Source organism: Puma concolor, chromosome B2, assembly GCF_028749965.1.
Source record: "Puma concolor isolate L17-30 chromosome B2, mPumCon1.1.hap2, whole genome shotgun sequence".
Classification (NCBI taxonomy): Eukaryota; Metazoa; Chordata; class Mammalia; order Carnivora; family Felidae; genus Puma; species Puma concolor.
In genome coordinates, this window is record NC_141671.1 from 147,714,020 (window position 1) to 147,733,567 (window position 19,548).

General features: G+C 39.9%; 1 protein-coding gene and 1 pseudogene across 3 annotated transcripts in view; one reads left to right on the forward strand and one right to left on the reverse strand.

Annotated features, from left to right (window-relative positions):
* Nucleotides 1-19,548, reverse strand: part of PRKN (parkin RBR E3 ubiquitin protein ligase) — a 1,357,610-nt gene that overhangs the window by 908,210 nt on the left and 429,852 nt on the right. For all 3 annotated transcript variants that reach the window (XM_086708284.1, XM_086708283.1, XM_086708285.1), the window contains one exon: nucleotides 14,896-15,127. In XM_086708284.1, coding sequence (XP_086564410.1) covers nucleotides 14,896-15,127 — 232 coding nt within the window. The remainder of the gene's footprint in view (nucleotides 1-14,895; nucleotides 15,128-19,548) is intronic.
* LOC112862008 (proteasome maturation protein pseudogene) lies at nucleotides 7,799-8,408 on the forward strand (annotated as a pseudogene).

Genomic DNA, 19,548 nt, shown 5'->3' on the forward strand with positions numbered 1-19,548 from the left:
TAGAACAAATAAATGCCTGTCACCTTTTCCTATGGCACTTGCCAGCAACAACCAATATTTATTAAGGGCCTACCATGTAACAGGCACTGTGGGAAACAGAACATAAAAACTATTCCCTGGCCTAACGGATATTTATTTAATCCACTAGACAAACAATTAACCATTTGATTCCCTTCTAATTACAATTCCATTGGTTGAAGATTTTGATTAGTTTAATTATCATACACAAAGAAAATAGAGCATTAACTTCCAAAGAATCAGAGTACAATAACACACTTCTAACACCAAAGGTAGTCAATTTAATTCCATCTCTGGGGACTGAGGAAGAAATTTTTAGATATTACAGAGCTTCAGCGGTATCATTTGGGTAATAAATTGTAGCTCAATTAGACTTAGAACGTGTAGGAGTTTGGGGGGCCCCTGGGTGGCTCAGTCGGTTAAGTGTCCAACTTCAGCTCAGGTCATGACCTCAGCATTTGAGTTCAAGCCCCATGTCGGGCTCTGTGCTGACAGCTCAGAGCCTGGAGACCGCTTCGGATTCTGTGTCTCCCTCTCTCTCTTCCCCTCCTTGGCTCGCCCCCTGTCTCTGTCTCTCTCTCTCCCTCTCAAAAATAAATAAACACACACAAAAATTTTTTTTTTTAAAAATAAGGTGTAGGAGTTTGGGCCTGATTCTATGGAATTACCTAGAAAAAATTTAAAAAACAAAGTTCTCATAGTTTTGTTTTGTTTTCACTTATAATGAGTGTTTCAATTTCTGTTATAAAATGGACATTTTGCTAATTCCTATTTTCATTACTAGGTAGAACAAAGGTTCTTGAATTACGTGTAAATCTCTTGGAAGCTACCGTTCATACAAAATAACACCTTCAACAAAACATCCACAGAATTTCCATTAGTCTTCATTTATTCAGAACAAATTCAGAAAGTTTTAAGAGTTTATTATAGGCAGCCAATTCCCACCACTTAATTTGTAATTTTTCTCTTTATCTTCCTTGTAACAAATCAAGAAAATGGAATCCAGCAGCCTGCCCGCATTTTTGGCACAGTCTGCATTAATTAGAACACTTCAACGATTCCCAAGACGGACCTCACCGGCTATAAATATCCTGCCTCGGCTCCACTCTCCTGTCAAGTGCAAATCTTCCCGTCTTGGCACATGCCCAGGGTCCTCCGAAGGACCTCAGAGCTCAAAGAGCAAAAAATGTAAATGCTTTACTTGGTGGGCATTAGACCCGGAGGAGACAGATGACCGCGCTACCCACGGTGGGGCCTTTAGAGCGCGCAGTCACGTCAGCCCCATTTAGTCCAGGGCACGACTTCTCCCTTTCCTTTTTAATCAAAATATTCCCTTGCAGAGGTGACATCAGAAGAATCGATACCTCTGAGGTCCCTGGCGAGCACCCTTGTCATCTCCCACCACGACCCCCTGGAGTTCATTTTTAACTGCTTGTGTTTTACAACCATCGCAAAGGACAAAACACTTCTAACAGAGTCATGTGTTAGGCCACACCAGAAGCATGGGGTGGAAAGGCCAGCCTTGGTTTCTCTCCTTTCTTCCCGCAGGGAGCCCACTCCCCACTCAGCCGGTGAGTCATGGATGGCGTGAATTGCTCACTCACGCGGCTCTGGGCTTTCCCTCTCAGATTCTCTGTCACACAGAGGACACACGGGTGCTCCATCCAGCTCTACCTGACTACCCAACTCTTCTCCATTTCCAAGTACTTAAGAAAGAAAATGCAAGATGTGGGGAGACCTTCTTAAACACCAGAAGATAGGAGGGATGTGACAAAAAGGTTATCATGGCCATTTGGGTCACTGAAGGTTTTGGCGTCCAGAGCTCTCCACAACAGGAGCTCACTCCCCAAGCCCCAACCACCTTTGCAACGTCATCAGTCCTCCGAACCTGTTGTAGGTCATGGTCACCAGCCATGGTCATCACTGGCAGGACACTACACAAGCTTGTCCCCCTTTGAGTGTGACCAGCCCCTCACCACCTCCTCCAAAGCCCCCATCCTCTGCCAGCCACAGACAAGTCCTTCCGGACTCTCAGAGCCCATCCTCCAAAGCATCATACTGCTTTGATTTGCCTTTTTTGTTCAGAACTCACTCCACTTAAATTGTATACATACATCTTCTAAACTGTGAGCTACTTGAGGGTCTGGTTCTTCTCATTAACCCCTGTATCTCCTGTTGCTGGTTTATTATACATACGAAGTTCTCCAAAGTTCTGACACATGCTACAACATGGATGGGCCCTGGAGACATCATGCTAAGTGAAGTGAGCCAGTCACAAAAAGACAACCACTGTATGGCTTCACTCATACGAGGTGTCTAGAGTAGTCAAATTCATAAGAAATAGAAAGTAGAAGGCTGGCTGCCAGAGGCTGTGGGGAGGAGGGATTAGGGAGTTATTTCGAGGGTATGTAGGGTTTCAGTTCTGCAATATGGGAAAGTTCTGGAGATGGGTTACACAACAGTGTAACTATGCTTAACTCTACTGAGCTGTACGTTTAGGACTGACTAAGATGGCTCCTGTGTTCTTTACCACATGAGAGTAATAAAAAGTACTCAGAAGGTGAGCTGATGACAAATGCAGGAACTGACTGCTCTGTATGGAGGGCTCAGTTATCCCTAGCCACCCCTTTACCAAGTTGTGACTGCTTCCGGGTAACAAGTATTTCCAGTACTCTGCTAACCCCACATTGCACGCTGCTCTCCACACGCAATTATTAACCATTTTATCCACAGGCATGATAAATGGGTTCAAGAGTTGTAAGGGCTATATTTTATATGTTGAATAATACTTCATGGCCATATGACAATATATGTACCACCATCCATGTTCCAGCCAATGGAAGTACGAAGTGTGTGAGACTTACTCGCTTTTGATGAGCACACTTTCAAAGTGGTGAACAAAACCATGACAAGTAAACACAATACGGTAGATATAAAGCACAATCAACAGGAAGCAACAACTCATTCTGCTTTTGGAGCAGTGTTCAGACTTCTTGGAAAGGAATATAGGACGATCCTCCCCACACACACCTCAAAAACCCACCCAAAATATGTCATGCTGGCAAAATTCCCGCTACTGTGCAGTATCATTTTCCATATTTTCACTTATAATATTGAAAGAGCATGTTATAGCAAAAATGTCTATGTTGGAGAAAAAAATAAGTTCTTGGCAAAATCGTAACGTATTTTTTATAATTTTACAGGATAGCAACCTTAAGTTGCTCTCATATGACTGCCAAAATTTTGTTGTTTCCGGGAAGGTTTACACAAGAGACTCTCCTTAAAGCTGTTTGATGCACCAAGAAATCCACACTCTCGGGCTTAAAGTCATTAGCGTGTCTTATGCATATTTTCAAGTTCTTGAGATTTGATTTTGGATCAAATGAGAATTAAATCTGAAGTTTATCACTCTATTTCATTAGTAGGCCTCCATGACTGATGTGTATTTGGCAGATGTTAACTAATTTATAATCCTGTAAATAATGTTTGTCTTATACTACATTCAACCACTGGCTAAAAAAAAAATGCTGATAAGAACATATTCTCTGATAATCATGATATATCTACAGTGAGTATCCAGAGCTCAAGCCTTAAAAGCAATTACATTTATTTTTTAATAGACTTTATTACTTAGAGTAGTTTTAGATTGACAGTGAAACTGAGCAAAAAGTACAGAGTTCTCATAGACACCCCTCCCCAACACACACACACAACTTGTTCCACTACCAATACTCCACAGCAGAGTAGCCACATTTGTTTTAGTCGTGATCCTACACTGACACACCATTATCACTCCAAATCCACAGTTCACACTAGGGCTCCTTTTGGTGTTGTATATTCTATGGGTTTTGACAAATGTATACGGACATACATCCACCATTATAGTATTATACAAACTAGTTTCTATGTCCTAAAATATCCTGTGCTCTGTGTGTCCGTCCTTCCCTCTCCCCAATCCCTGGCAATCTGTATAGACACAGATCTTCACTGTATCTGTAGCTTTCCAGAATGTCATATAATTGCAATCACATAGTATGTAGGCTTCTCAGATGGGCTTCTTTTACCTGGTACTATGCACTTAAATTTCTTCCCTGTCTTTTCACGGCTTGATAGCTCATTTCTTTTTAGCCCTGAATATTATTATTTCTGGATGGACCACGTTTCATCTGTTCACCTTTGGAAGGATCATGGTTGCTTCCATGTTTGGGCAATTATAAATAAAGCTGCTATAAAAGTCTGCATGCAGTTCATTGCATAGACATACATTTTCAATTCAGTTGGGTAAACAGCAAGTTTTAGCTGCTATGTTGTATGGTAAGAGTGTGTTTAATTTTGTAAGAAACTGCCTTCAAAATGGCCATACCATTTCATTTCCACCGGCGATGAATAGCAGTCGGTGTTGCTCTGTTCCCTCATCAGAATTTGGTGTTCTCAAGAGTTTTGGATTTAGGCTATTCTAATGAGTGTGTAATGGTATGTCATCATTTCAAACTGTAATTTCCTAATGACATATAATATTGAATATCTTTTCTTATGCTTATTTGCCATCTATATAAATTCTTTGGTAAGGTGTCTGTTCACATCTTTTGCCTATTTTTTAATTGGTTTGTTCATTTTACTGCCGGGTTTTAAGAATTCTCTGTATATTTTGGATAACAGTCAATCAAATGTGACTTTTGCAAATATTTTCTCCCAATCTGTGGCTCGTCTTCTTATTCTCTTGACATTGCCTTTCACAGAGGAGAAATTATTCATTTTAATGAAGTTCAGCTTATCATTTATTTCAAAGATCGTGCCTTTGGTGCTGTATCTAAAAAGTCATCACCATATTCAAGGTCATCTAGGTTTTCTCTCATGCTATATTCCAAGGTTTTTATAGTTTTATGTTTTACATGTAGGTCTAAGATCCATTTTGAGTTAATTTTTGTGAAAAGTATAAGATCTGTATCTAGATTTTTTTCAAGACATGGGTGTCCAGTTATTCCAGCACCACTTGTTCAAAAGATTATCTGTTCTCCATCCTATCACCTTTTCTCATTTCTTAGAGATCAGCTGACCATATTTACGTGGGATTGTGTCTAGGATTTCCATTTTATCCCATTGATCTATTTGTCTATTCTCCCACCAATACTATACTGTCTTGATTATTGTAGCTTTATAGCATGTCATAACAAGGAGCAGCCTCAATCCTCTGTCTGTTCTTCTTCAATATTGTGTTGGCTATTCTGGCCTCTCCATATAACTTTAGGATCGGTTAATCAATATCCACAAAATAACTTGCTGGCATTTTGATTGGACTTGTGTAGATCAAGTTGGGAAGCTAACATCTTGGCAATACTGAATCTTCTTTTCCTTGACCATGAAATGTCTCTGTATTTTTTAGTTCTCTGATTTCCTTCAAAAGAGCTGTGTGGTTTTCCTAATTATAGATGCTGTACATATTTTGTTAGGTTTATATCTAAGTGTTTCATTTTGAGGGGTGCTAATGTAAATGTTACTGCATTTTAATTCCACTTGTTCATTGCTGGTCTGTAGGAAGGAAATTAACTTTTGCATATTAATTTTGTATCCTGCAACCTTGATATTAGTTCCAGGAGGTGTCTGTTTCTTTCTTTCTTTCTTTCAGATTTTCTACATAGACAATCATGTCATCTGTAAACAAAGACAGTTTTATGTCTTCTTCCCAACTGGTTGCCTTTTATTTCCTTTTCTTGTCTTATTTTATAGCTAGAACTTCCAGTATAATGTTGAAAGGATTGGTGAAGGCCATTTATACTTTTTTTTTTTCATATTTGTCTATCTTTAATTTTTTTCTATAAAATGTCATTGAGTTATATTTCAAAAGTCATCTTTCATTTAGTAAGAAGATATATGCTTATTTTATAGTAAAATGTTCTTCATTACTAATGAAATGCTTTCTTCGTAAGCTGAGGCAAAAAGACTTGAAAGAATTGGATAAAATTAGCAAGTGTTTTATTTTTAAAAAGAGAAAAAAAGGAGGTGCGCCTGGGTAGCTCAGTCAGTTAAGCATCTGACTCTTGATTTTGGCTCAGGTCATGATCTTGTGCTTTGTGCGTTCTATCCTCGCATCAGGCTCCACACTGACAGTGTGAAGCCTGCTTTGGATTCTCTCTCTGCCACCCTCCTTCTCTCATTCTTTCTCTCTCTCCCTCTCTTTTTCTCAAAAAAAAAAAAAAAGTTAAAAAAGAAAAAGAAAAAAATGGTACACCATGTGATATAAAAATTGAGTTTTAAAATTTGACTACTTGAAGGGCGTGGTGGTGGCTCAGTTGGTTGAGCATCCAATCTCGATTTTGGCTTAGGTCATGATCTTGTGGTTCGTGAGATCGAGCCAAGAGTTGGGCTTTGCACTGACAACATAGAGATTCTCCCTCTCTTCTTCTGCCCCTCCCCCACTCATGCTTTTCTCCCTCTCTCTCTCTCTCTCTCTCCCTCGCTCTCTTATTCTCTCTCTAAAATTAGAAAAAAAAGTAAGAACAGTATCTCAGAAACATAGCAAAAATTTGATTACTTGACTATAATTAATTTAACATGATTCTTCAAAATGACTTATTGTCACACTGTGTCTACTGTTTATAATCAAAATGTCCAGAGCAAATGCAGAAACTCATTCTTTCTTCCTGGTATCTATATTTTGAGGAGTATAGGCTACTGGATACTTCAAACACAAGCTCTGGAGTAAGACAATTCTTGGTAAAATCTTGCCTTGTCTGAATCCATTCTTCAAATAGTCTGATGCTATTAGCTCTCTATAATGAGGATAATGATATTGCCTACCTGGTGGGGCTTCTAAAGAATTAAACAAGACATTCATGGGAAAGAATGCTTAGTACAGTGCCAGGTTCACAGCAAGCACTCAGAGATGTTGACCATTATTATTACCACTACTTCCTGATGTTATTGGAATTAGTATATTTCTAGGATTCACAAGCAGCCAATTCAAAAGGCAGCTGACTTAGCCAATTCCATAAATCAGATCTCACTCTACTGCATGGCTCAGAACTCTTCCAGCGGCTCCCTTCTCATCAGGGTGAACCTTAAGATCTACCACCCTGTATGCAACTTGCCCCCATCTTGACCCCCTTATGACTTCCCTTCTTCTTTTTGCTACACACTCCTTCTGCCCCTGTCTTGGTGGCTTCCTTGCATTCCAAGCCTTGGATCCATACCTGGCTCTCTTTCTGCCTGAGATCCCTCTGTGGATGCTCTCCTGAAATGTCACTTCATCAGAAAGGCCTTCTTAGTACCTTATACAAGACAGCACCCTTTCTAACACTCTCTACTCCCTTTGCTCTGGTAAATTTTTCTCCAGAGGACATATAATTACTACTTATTTGTTTCTTTGTGTATTACCTGCTCCCCAAGTAGAATGAGATCCAACCAGTTAGGCATTTCTTCTGATTCTATTTCCCACTACATCCTTGCACCTAGAATTATGCCTGGCACAAGGTGGAGATTCACTGACTTTTTGCTATGTAGTAAATTAACTGTAAATTAATGACAAATATTAGAGAATATTGCAACTTTTTCTCTAGGCCCAACAGCTTCATATTATCTGATTGTCAGGAGGTGATGAATGGCTCCTCATTAAGGAAAAAAAGATGTTACATGAGAACTTAGTTCATGCATGGGTACCTTGGAGCTCAGAAGTAGCTTACTCAATGTTCTTAATCAAATGCTTACAAATTAATGCATTTTATACATTCACGATATTTGAAGCAATATAAGTTCTTATTTAGGGTACTGTTACTCAGGAAACAGAAGTGAGCAGTGGGGCCGGCTGAGGGTAACGGGGCTGAGAGGCTGTTCACTGAGCAAGTTGAACATGAATGCCAGAGGGCTTGGATCTCAGCTAGAGGACAGCATTCCAGTTGCTGAACTTTCAGCAAGTGGACCTTTTGAAAGCCATGCTCTTCTTCAAAAAGGTCTTCCTTGTGTGAAAAATGAACTTTTGCCTAGTCATCCTCTTGAATTATCAGGAAAAAAAATTCCAGCTCAACCAAGATAAAATGAATTTTTCCACACTGAGAAAAATCCAGGGTCTGTTTGCTCCACTCAAATTACAAGTGGGATTCAAGGCAGTGCATCAGGTTCAGCGTCTTCCATTTCCTCCAAGCTCAAACCTTTCACGGGGTATTTTGAGGGGTCATGATGAGACTCTTGGATTTGAGGATATTCCTAATGACCCATCACAAGTGAACTAATGGGAGAACCACCCTTGATGGTAGAATATAAACTGGGTTTACTGTAATCTGTTGTGATGATGTTCATGAAAATAGAGGGGCTGCATCTTATTTACAGTCCTCTTTTTACTATAATTTGATGTACACCACATTAAAAGTACTGACACATGAGAATTCTTGCCAAAATAGTGTCTGTGATCATTTGAAATTATTTGGGTCTTTGGTCTATTGCCATGTGACAGTTGAAAGCACTAAAGGGAGATGGTTTTAAAACTCCCAATTTGGTGCCTGGGTGGCTTAGTCAGTTAAGCGGCCAACTTCGGCTCAGGTCATGATCTCACAGTTCGTGAGTTCGAGCCCCCCATCGGCTCTGTGATGACAGCTTGGAGCCTGGAGCCTGCTTCGGATTCTGCCTCTCCCTCTCTCACTGCCCCTCCCCTGCTCATGTTCTCTCTCTGTCTCTCAAAATAAATAAACATTTTACAAAATTAAAAAAAAAAACCTCCCAATTTGTACGAAAACAGTATATGTCTTTAAAAGACTGTTGCTAATAAGTATTTTAAAACTGTGTACACATCTACAATGCAACCTATTCTCTGGGTATTCTATAAATTTAGTTTTGAAACCATTATCAGCATTTGAGTCTGCAACCTTCATAGTGTCTTTCAGAATAAACTTCTGTAACTGATTTTAGTGGCAACACTTCAAATTAAGTACAAAGCAAAGTGTTTACATTTTACCTTGTTTCAGTATAGCTCATTAATATTCACAAGAATAATATTGGCTATATTGGTGCTATTTTAGAATTATAGCTATTCTTTGATTCTTTGAGGTTGAAAGTATATGTTCAAAGGTTTTGATTTTGATGTTGTCTTTAAAGTGAAAATTTAAGGAAAGCAACCAGGATATGTTGATTAAAAAAAAAAAAAAAAAAAAAAAAGGATATTGTTACTCAAAGCATGGCTGCTGGAGCCACACTTAGAGCAGGAACCGGAGTGCAAAGAAATGCAGATTCTCAGCCTTGACGCCACATTGACTGGGCTGGGGCAGCCCTCACGGGACTCTGCTGAGTGCTATGTCTTGAGAACCACTCCTCTAAGGGACACTTGGATGATCCATTTGAGTTCCTTGAGTCCCACTCATAAACCACAGTATAACATGTCCTAGATTCTAAGTACAGATCATATGATTACTTTGGTTATTAATGTAGAACATGACATTGTCTCTCATATTAATCCGTTATCTTTTGCCATCTTTAAATACCTAAAAAATACCTTCCAGGGTTTCCAGAAGTTCAGATTTGTTTCAGCTACTTGTGTGGCTACCGCCCAGCTATTCACCCTTTAAAACCCTCCTGAGTTCAGCCAGCACCTAAATTCTTCCTTCTCTGATTTGAACACCCTAGAAACAAGAACAAAGTTGGTTTATTTCTCTTAAATTTCTTTCTTTGAGGCAGAGTTTTTCAAACACGTTGTAACAAGGGATTTTCTTTCCCCAAAATGAAACATGCTATAGATGGGTTATATGTGAAACTGATAAATAAGAGACTGTGCTTGGCTGCCATGGGTTGGCTTGGTTTGTCCACTGTCTTCCCCCGACCTGCCTCCTTCCTCCCACCTAGTTGAGGCCACTAGGCAGGACCCACAGTTGTAAGGTTGGAAAACCTCTGCTATCAGGCATAGTTTCTCCGAGTGTGGTCAGCCCAGGATTTCTGGGCCTTTCTCCCACCCACCTGAATTAGAATTAGTTCTAATGGAGCGCCTGGGTGGCGCAGTCGGTTAAGCCTCCGACTTCAGCCAGGTCACGATCTCGCGGTCCGTGAGTTCGAGCCCCGCGTCAGGCTCTGGGCTGATGGCTCGGAGCCTGGAGCCTGTTTCCGATGCTGTGTCTCCCTCTCTCTCTGCCCCTCCCCCGTTCATGCTCTGTTTCTCTCTGTCCCAAAAATAAATAAAAAACGTTGAAAAAAAAAATTAAAAAAAAAAAAAAAGTTCTAAAATAGCAGGGAATGAGCATCCACAGGTGACTCTTCTGCACACTGGAGTGAATCATCGTTCTAGAAACTCTACACTGTCTTTTTTAGCAAAGAAAAATAATCATGTAAGCACACGGTTTGCCCACAATTGTTCCAAAGAATCCCAATCAAGAGACTAAATTCATATGAATACTGAAATTACCAAGGTATTTTAAAAAGTGTTGTCAAATAATTAAATAAAGCATTAATTCTAAAAGTTAAATATACAGAAATTACGATGTATGCCTTACTACATTGACCATTTTAAATAATTTAGTAAACATTTGTCATCAGTCTTCTAGGAGATGTTGGGGGAAACTATAATGAACTAGATGGATGTCCTGTCTTCAATAAGGAGTATATGCTGAGAACCTGTATATAATTGAAAGCAGTAGAAGGTATAAGACTTCTGAAAAGGAGATGATTCTTCCCAGGTCTGAAGATGAAGGGATGACTTCTTGTAGTTCAATTTTAAGTTTAACACAGAGTTAAGTCTTAAAGTTGACCTGGGACAACCCATCTCTCCTTTCCCTATTCTTTCCAGATTCTACAAAACTAGCACATGCGCCTCACACACAGCATGCAGGGTTCCAGCAGAGCTCATTCCTGGTCTGGGGCCAGGGCAGGGGGAGGGGAGAATCCCATAAGGATGCCACCCCTACCATTTACCTGGTGCATCCACAAGTGGTACATTGGCCAGTCCCCAGCCCTGCAAAATGCACACAGGTAACAGGCCACCAGTCAGTGGGCTAATGAGAACAAGATGATCAGAGAGAAGTCAGATGTAACCGATGGAGGTTGATGTGGGAAGTCTAACTAAACAGTCTCGTCATGGAGCATACAATACTCTGAAGGCTCCAACTATGGTGGTGTTGGCATTTTCAATATTGCATACGTTAATAAAAGCTTATTTAATCTCTTGTTTGGGTTGAAAGAATTACACATTTCAATTAAAAATATGAAGTGGATGTTAAACATTTTGTAGAATTTTCTGAGAGCCTACTGGTATCTAAATCCCTATGGTAAAAGAATATTTTCTTAGCTAAAAGGATTATGGTCTAGAAAGACATAAATTGAAGGTAACAATAATGCCAAATTTATTCATCATTAAATAAAACTGAAGAAGACTAAAAGCAATTTTATAATAAGAAGAAACCATAAGATTTGCTTTTAGTCTTTAGGTAAATACCACTGATGAGATGGTACAGTCAGATACATTAAACTGATTGAAATGTGTGAATAAGTACAAAGGATAATTATTCTACTAATATTATTAATGTTCAGATGATAAATATAAAGGTTTGATCTTGCTCTAAAGAACATAATCTTTTTAATTTTTGAAAAAAAAATTATTTTTGAAAATCATACTAAATAACCAGTTCATTTTTTTGCTAACATAATGAATCCAATTTGTTTACCCATAAATAAATATTTCAAAGGTATATAAATATATAGTTTAATTATATTTAATGTATATTTTAACTCTCAAATATATCCTGCTTGGGCAAAGTACATTATTTGGTTACCCTGCTAAACAATAGATGTAAATGTTTTGGACCTTATGTTTTGAAATTTTGCATCAACTGTATCTTACTGAACATTATTTGCAATTTACAAGCCATTATAAGAATACAGCATTAATTATTTATCCATCATCCTCCTATTTAAAGACAGCTATGTCATTTCTTTTTTTTTAAGTTTTTAATTTTTTTTTTTTTTTTTTTTTTTTTTTTTGAGAAAGAGAGAACATACACCTGTGGCTCATGCATGAGCAGGGGAGGGGCAGAGAGAGAGGGAAGAATCCCAAGCAGGCTCTGCACTCAGATAATGACCTGAGCCAGAACCAAGAGTCAGACGTTTCACCGACTGAGCCAACCGGATGCCCCAGCTTTGTCATTTCTCTTTATTCACAAACTTCAGGGGTCTCATGATGGTCATCTACATGGGTGTCTCCTCACTACTCTGAGTTCTAGAAAATGCATATCTGGAAATCCATTAATGACTGTGAAGCTGTGCATTGTTCTCTATGATGGCTGAATCAATTAACATCCTTATCATCATGTACCAAAGCACTTTCTGCCCTAAATCCTAACCAATACTTGGTATCGTCAAACTTTTAAATATTGGCCCATCAGGTAGGCTGCAGCGATACAATATTGTTGGAATATTAATTTCTCTGATCATTAATGAGATCTTGAATGTATTTCCATGTTAATTGATCACTGTTTTCTCCTAAATGTCATTTTATCTACTACTATGGTTCCTCCTGTTTTTGTACCCATCAAACTAATGTTATTTTTTATATCAATGTTCATTTAGACTGATCCATATTTACCCTTGTATTTTCTGAGCAAGGTCTCTTATATCTCTTTTGGTCACCCTGGGTTCAAACCACCTCTCCCTGTTGTGAATAACATTCTTTCAGACTGAGTACAAATACTCTCAATGTTTGTCTGAAAGCGTCTTTATTTGCTTCTCACTTTTAAGCAATAATTTTGTAAGGAATTTTAGGTTTAGAATTCTAAGTTAACAAGTATATCCTCCTCAGTCATTTGATATGACTCCACTGTCATTTTTCTTCCATTATTTCTGCCAGGATCGATTCAAATTATTACTGCATTGCAAGTAATTTATTTTCTTCATTTGATTTTAAGATCTCTTTTTCCTTGTTCTTTTACTTTCTTTACTTTAAAAAATTTTTTTAAATGTTTATTTATTTTTAGAGAGAGACAGAGACAGAGCATGAGTAGGAGAGGGGCAGACAGAGAGACACAGAATCTGAAGCAGGCTCCAGGCTCTGAGCTGTCAGCACAGAGCCCAACGCAGGGCACGAACCTATGGACGTGAGATCATTACCTGAGCCAGTCAGATGCTTAACCGACTGAGCCACCAGGTGCCCCCAGTCTTTTACTTTCTTTATAAAGTGAATTTATTTTTGTTTATCTTGATTAAGACCAACTGAGTGGAAGTTTTTTTGTCTGTTTGTTTGTTTTTGCTTTGTTTTGTTTTATCATGCTTGGGACCGTGTACTCTTGAATCAGGATTCTCAGTCATTCTCTTATTAAACTGTCTCTCTTCCATTCTGTATTCTCCTATAATGAAATTTCTATCAGAAATATGTTTAGCCATCTCGTTCTAAACCCCTAGTCTCTGAAAAGCATTGTTTTACCTTTTAATCTATACCACATTATGGAAAAATTCCTTCATATCTATCTTGCAGTTCACAAATTCTCTTTGGCATTGACGAACTTGCTGTTTTAACCCATCCACTGAGGATTTTTTTTTAATTCCAGTAGCTAAAATTATGTTTTATTTAATAGCTATATTTTTCTATTATGTTTGTTTTCTGATTTAGGTTTCTATTTTTTGTATGCTTTAATTAACATAACATGTATGTGTTTTGTGTTTTGTTTCAAATTGTTGTTTTATTTTCTCAAGTTTTAGGGGAAACCAATCATATACATCACGCACACCATAAATCTGAGTCTGATACTTATATTAACTTCCCATTCTGGATCACACAGGAACTGCAAAGGTTTAGATGTATCTCAGTTTCCTCCACATATATATATTTTTTCATTCTGCTAAGTGCTCAGTGTATGTAAAGGACAGCCTTCCTCCCCTGAACAACCTCCTGAAGGCCACCAGGGTATCAGCTCATGCACCTAAATTCTGGGTTTATCCATTCCTCTATACAAAGATAACTGCTATGTCTACTTTTTCACTTGTCCTTGGAAATTTTTTCTTTTTATAATCTCATCTATGATTTTTTAAAGTTCGTTAAATTTTACTTAGTGAAATTAGCAGGAGACATTTCATATTATTTTAAGCCTCCACCTTGCTAGTTCCTGAACTCTGTGACACTGTAAAATCCACAACGGCCTCGAACTGCCTATGTCCTCACTCATTGTACGTGAGAGAGAAATGCACATATAACTTATAAAATCAGTTATCATTTTGTGTTTTCTGTCACACATAGTCAAAAATAATCCTGATATACCTTTGACTATTTAGATTGGAAAACAGAGGACTAAGGGAGACACATTAATATTGTCAAAATAACAAAGGAATTGTCATCCTTGCTAAATAAAAGCACTTTTGAAATGGGTTGCTACGTAGACAGAAGGAACACCCTTTCACACAAAGGGTGTTATTGACATTGTAATGGGTTGCCTTGGCACCTGCAAATGACTAGAATTGCCTCTATACTTCTCTTTCTGCTTTTTAAAATTTCTCTACATCATCAGAAACATAATAAACCAAAATGTATTTTAGGGAAATAAGAAATAGAAAAGGGAGGCAAACGTTGAGAAGGACATACATGCACCTTCATCACATATTCTGACCCAAGCACAATACATCACATTTCCACCCCACTCCTAGTTTCTCAAAATAAATAAAAATAAAGTAAAATGCTATTATCATGGTCCTGACGTCTCCTCCATCCCTCACCTTCATTCTCAACCTGAAAACCCTGTTTTATTGCATTTATTAAATGTATTCATCTCAAATTTTATGGCCAAGTACCGTCCTCCCAGCGATGTCTCCCTCCAGTAATCTAGAACTTACCATGAACCAACTATGCACGTGTTGAGGCCCTTCTCTGTGGAGACCTGCTATACAAAGTGCTCTACTAGCCACAGACTGAGTCTGTACAATTACCTGGCCTTCCAGCTGGCAGGGTCTCCTCACGGTCATTATTCAGGATCACAGCCAGACCCACCGAGTGCGCAGGGAGGACCGAGCTGCTGAGGTCCACACGGGTCAAGCTCTCAGGCTCTCTCCTCGAGCCCTCCAGGGCGTTTTGTGGGCCGTCACCTCCTTCCCTTTCTGGGCCTTTTCTCCAGGGTCTCAGCACAACATGAACGATGCTCTGCTGGTCCAGGTCACAGCTCTATGTGGGAGCAAGGCAGAAACAGACCAGAACGCGCAAGCTTTAAAATGCGAAGTAAGGTTCGCCTTGTCCTCCATCCCAGAGTACGCGAAAGACTCTAAAATCTGTTTAGGTCCAAGGCTGCACGAAATCACAGAACTTAAGAAAACAGCCATGTGTGACTGATCACGTTAGATACACTTCTCCTGTCATCAGGGCGACAGAACTCACGCGTGTGTGTGTTACGCACACAACACTGTACTGGGGTCACAAACCGAAATGTGGGGATAAAGGGAACAGGGCAATAGAAAACTAGGGTAATATCCAAAGCGACATGAAATGTAGCAGGACAAAAAGGAACCGCACTGCATACAGCAGCACAGTGAAAAGCAGTATTCTTTTAAAACTGGCTTATTTCAGAAGTGATGTGTCCTCCCAACTATCAGATATAAATACTTGCATTTGTCTCCATTCACAAAAGCTCAGAGAGTTGGTTATTGTCAATTACAGGGCATCTTTCTCTACAATTTAAAATTACTGTGTTTATGGTAAACTCCACACGCACCCCCATGTCACCAGCAAACACATAAGCACAGCGATGGGGAAGCAGGGGAATGGCAGACCCAGGCCGCCCCAGCAGTCATCCACTGTTCCTGCCAATTTCACAATTAACATCAGTGACCATCTGCAAAAATGTTCTGGGTCAATATATTGATGTGTATGAACAGGAGACTTGAAAATTTAGTAGAATTAAAGTTAGAAGTCAGCTAATTTACTAGGACAAAAACTAGACTACCTGAGATCAAAGCCAGGTCTCAGAATACCTAATGGAGGGGGCACCTGGGTGGCTCAGTGGGTTAAGGGTCTGATTTTTTTATTTTGGCTCAGGTCATGATCTCATGGTTCCTGAGTTTAAGCCCTGCATCTGGCTCTGCATTGACAGTGCAGAGCCTGCTTGGGATTCTCTGTCTCCCTCTCTGTATGTCCCTACCCTGTGCACTCACTCTCTCTCTTGCTCTCTCTCCCTCTCTCAAAATAAATAAATAAACTTAAAAAAATAGAATAGCTACTGGATAGAAAGTCACTCATCTGTCTGCAGAGAAGACCCCCAAATTTCGATATCTACAAACTACCCGCTGTCACTCTCTCATCATAGCAATCAATGTTCAAAGGACACCCATGCAAACACAGCGATACTAATAACAATCAGAACTGGCCCCCTGCCCCCCTCCAGTGTTCCACCATTGCACCAGCAAACGTTTAAGAGTGACACCCACCATGTGTCAGCATTTCCTGCAGCCACACAGTTGTGGACTCAGAAGGTCACCAGGTGACCACCCCGGGTCCTGAATCCCATTCCTACCTCTTCCCCATCCTGGGTTCTGAACCACTGCCATGGGGACACACTCACTCTCCCTGCCATCTGTCCTCACAGCTCTGTGTGTCAGGACTGCTCCTACTCAGCAGTGGTCACTGGGTCATCAATCTCTGCCCCCTTGGCCTGCCCCCACGTAACTACTCCATTTCTGTCAAAGCACCACCCTCCCCCATGGTATCTAGCGTCAAGCCCTCCCTGCCCCCCTTCAGCTCTGATTATCCTCCTGTGTCTTCTAATGGCTTCGGTAGAATCACCACCTTGAGCTCCTCCGCCCTTCCCTTACATCCAGCAAGGACTTAGAAATACCCTTCACATCTTCCACTCCCTTACTTCCTAATTGTCATCTCCCCATTTTAGCCCTTCATCATCATAGGAGCTCTGCAATTGCTCCCTGACCTCCCATCTCTCCCTATAATCCATTATGTGCAAGTTTCTGGGGTATGCTACATAATCTTTTAAGATGTCTCACTATCAACTGTTAAAAAGAATCTGACAGCTCATTACCATCTTCAGGTGTGTTTAGACTTTTCTCCTCTCTAGACCACCTGCCTTATGATTTTATCTCCTTTCCCTCTCCTTCACTGTATACATGATAGATTAGGTTTCTCATCAGAGCTATTCACTCTCATCTCCCCTCCTGTCCTTGAGTTGGGCTCAGTAGCATGATTGGTTTTGCCCAACATGATTGAACCAGGGCCTTGAAATGTATCTGCACCACTGCTGGGGCCAGCAATAGAGCACCCTTGGGTAGTTTCCACCCAAGTGCAGCAGTACCCACAGCTTGGGCACAGCCTTCCAGCTGGATGCAGGCTGGCCCTGCAGGCCCCCAGCTGACCTGAAGGAGATGTTTATCAATGCACGGCACTGAGATTTTGTGGTTGTTCATCAGGCAGTAATAGCTGACAGTATCTATTTTCCATTCTAATTGGACTAACAGACATTCTATCACTATTCATCGTGGCCGCCGTGTTCAGCTAGAACTCTAGGAACTGTACATGGCCTTTAGCCTGGGTTATTTCAAATAAACCAACATCAAGAGCTGGAGTACACTTGAGTGGGCATGTGGGGCAGGAGCTTTGCCACAAGGAGAAACAGCGGAGAATCAGTATGCCAACATCCCCTGAGGCTTTTATCTCTAGTGTGTTCTTTTCAAGGAGGCTCAAGAATTCAGTCGGATAGAATTCCTCTAATTTCAGGACTTATGTGATCCTCTCATATAAAAGTAATGCCTTTCAGGGGCGCCTGGGTGGCGCAGTCGGTTAAGCGTCCGACTTCAGCCAGGTCACGATCTTGCGGTCTGTGAGTTCGAGCCCCGCGTCGGGCTCTGGGCTGATGGCTCAGAGCCTGGAGCCTGTTTCCGATTCTGTGTCTCCCTCTCTCTCTGCCCTTCCCCCGTTCATGCTCTGACTCTCTCTGTCCCAAAAATAAATAAACGTTGAAAAAAAAATTTAAAAAAAAAAAAAAAAAGTAATGCCTTTCTTCCTTATCTTAATGCCAGAAATCTGCCTGCCATGCTCTTCTTATAGCAGTGGTCACAGCATGGGCAGTATTTGTGTGTGTGTGTGTGTGTATGCGCACACGCTTGTGTCTGTGATCTTCAGACTAAATTTAGAACTTCTTGAGAACAGCAACTGGGTCATGTTTATAGTTTTACTTACCAGAATGCTTCACACAGCACTTTGAACCTAGCAGATTTAGAAAGTATGCCTGTGAATGGAAAAGGTGAGGGACGGGCTAGGAAACAAGAATGAATGAACAAATATAAATAGTCATAAGCTCAATACCTAAAGTGCTCCCTGGGGAACCAGAAGGCTATGGAAGAAAGAACGTGTAATTTAAAGCCAAATAGATGCAATTTATTAGCTGTATAATTTTTGGCAAATTATTTTTCCTCCCTAAGCACTAGTTTCTACATCTGTCATTGGCAGTAATATCACCAACTTTGAAGACTACTCTGAAGATTTGAGGCAACAGAAGAACAGACCCAATGCACAGCAATAAGTCAATACAGAGTTGTTAGTATTGTATCACCATTTAGGAATTTTGAAAACTAAACAGGATTTGTCCCTTATCTTGTACATCAATAAAGCCTCCAAATCCTATTAGGCTGTGCCACTCACACAGTCCAACTTGGAAAATGGGCACAGAAGGTAGAATAAGCAGATGCCATAGATGTGACCATCACTCTGGCAGCATTCCAGCTTCCTGTGAACTGTGTGTGTGTGTGTGTGTGTGTGTGTGCACATATATGTATATATATCACTATATATATGCATATATATGTATATGTATATATATGCATATATATACATCTCACTATATGCTCAGATGCCATAAAACATATGAAGAACCTCAGTAAATTCTCAGAGTCTGCTAAAATTTGACAAATATGGAAGAAATCCAAATACTGAGATTTTCCTTTCAAATCCAGATTTTTCGAATGCTCAGGGTAGAGCTGGAAAGGGGATAGGAAGACCCTGAACAGATTTCAGTAGTTACAGTGATATGTATAGAACATGTTTCCCTCAGTCTCCATCCTTGGTTCTGAAACCAATAATTGCTTAATTCTTTGACTTGTTATAAAAACCAGTGTGGATCTCAGAAAGCAGTCCCTTTGCCAGACGGTATAACTGCACCATCACACTGGTTCAGTTCAAAACCTCATTAATAACACATTCTAGGGATAAAGTTTAGTGATCTAGCCACTCTAAAGCCCAAAATAATATCTAGTTCTCGCAGTATACAAAAAATTCCTCAGCTTCGGGAGGTCGAGATTTTCAGTGGGAAGACAGCAGAGTTCTCCAACATAGCTTTAAATTTCCTCAGGACAAAAACAATGTCTACTTTATCTTCGTTTTCTCAATAAATAGAATATCGCCTCACCAACAGGAAACACATTTCATTTGTGTTTTGTTATAACTTACTAATTCAACAAGAAAGGTGACATAGGTTGTTTAGTGTTGATGAACAAAGTAGTTAATTTGTTCAACTGGGCTTGCTATTATGCTGTCAAATGGAGCTGTGGTCCCACCGGGAACTGAGACATCTGTATCTTGGACATTCT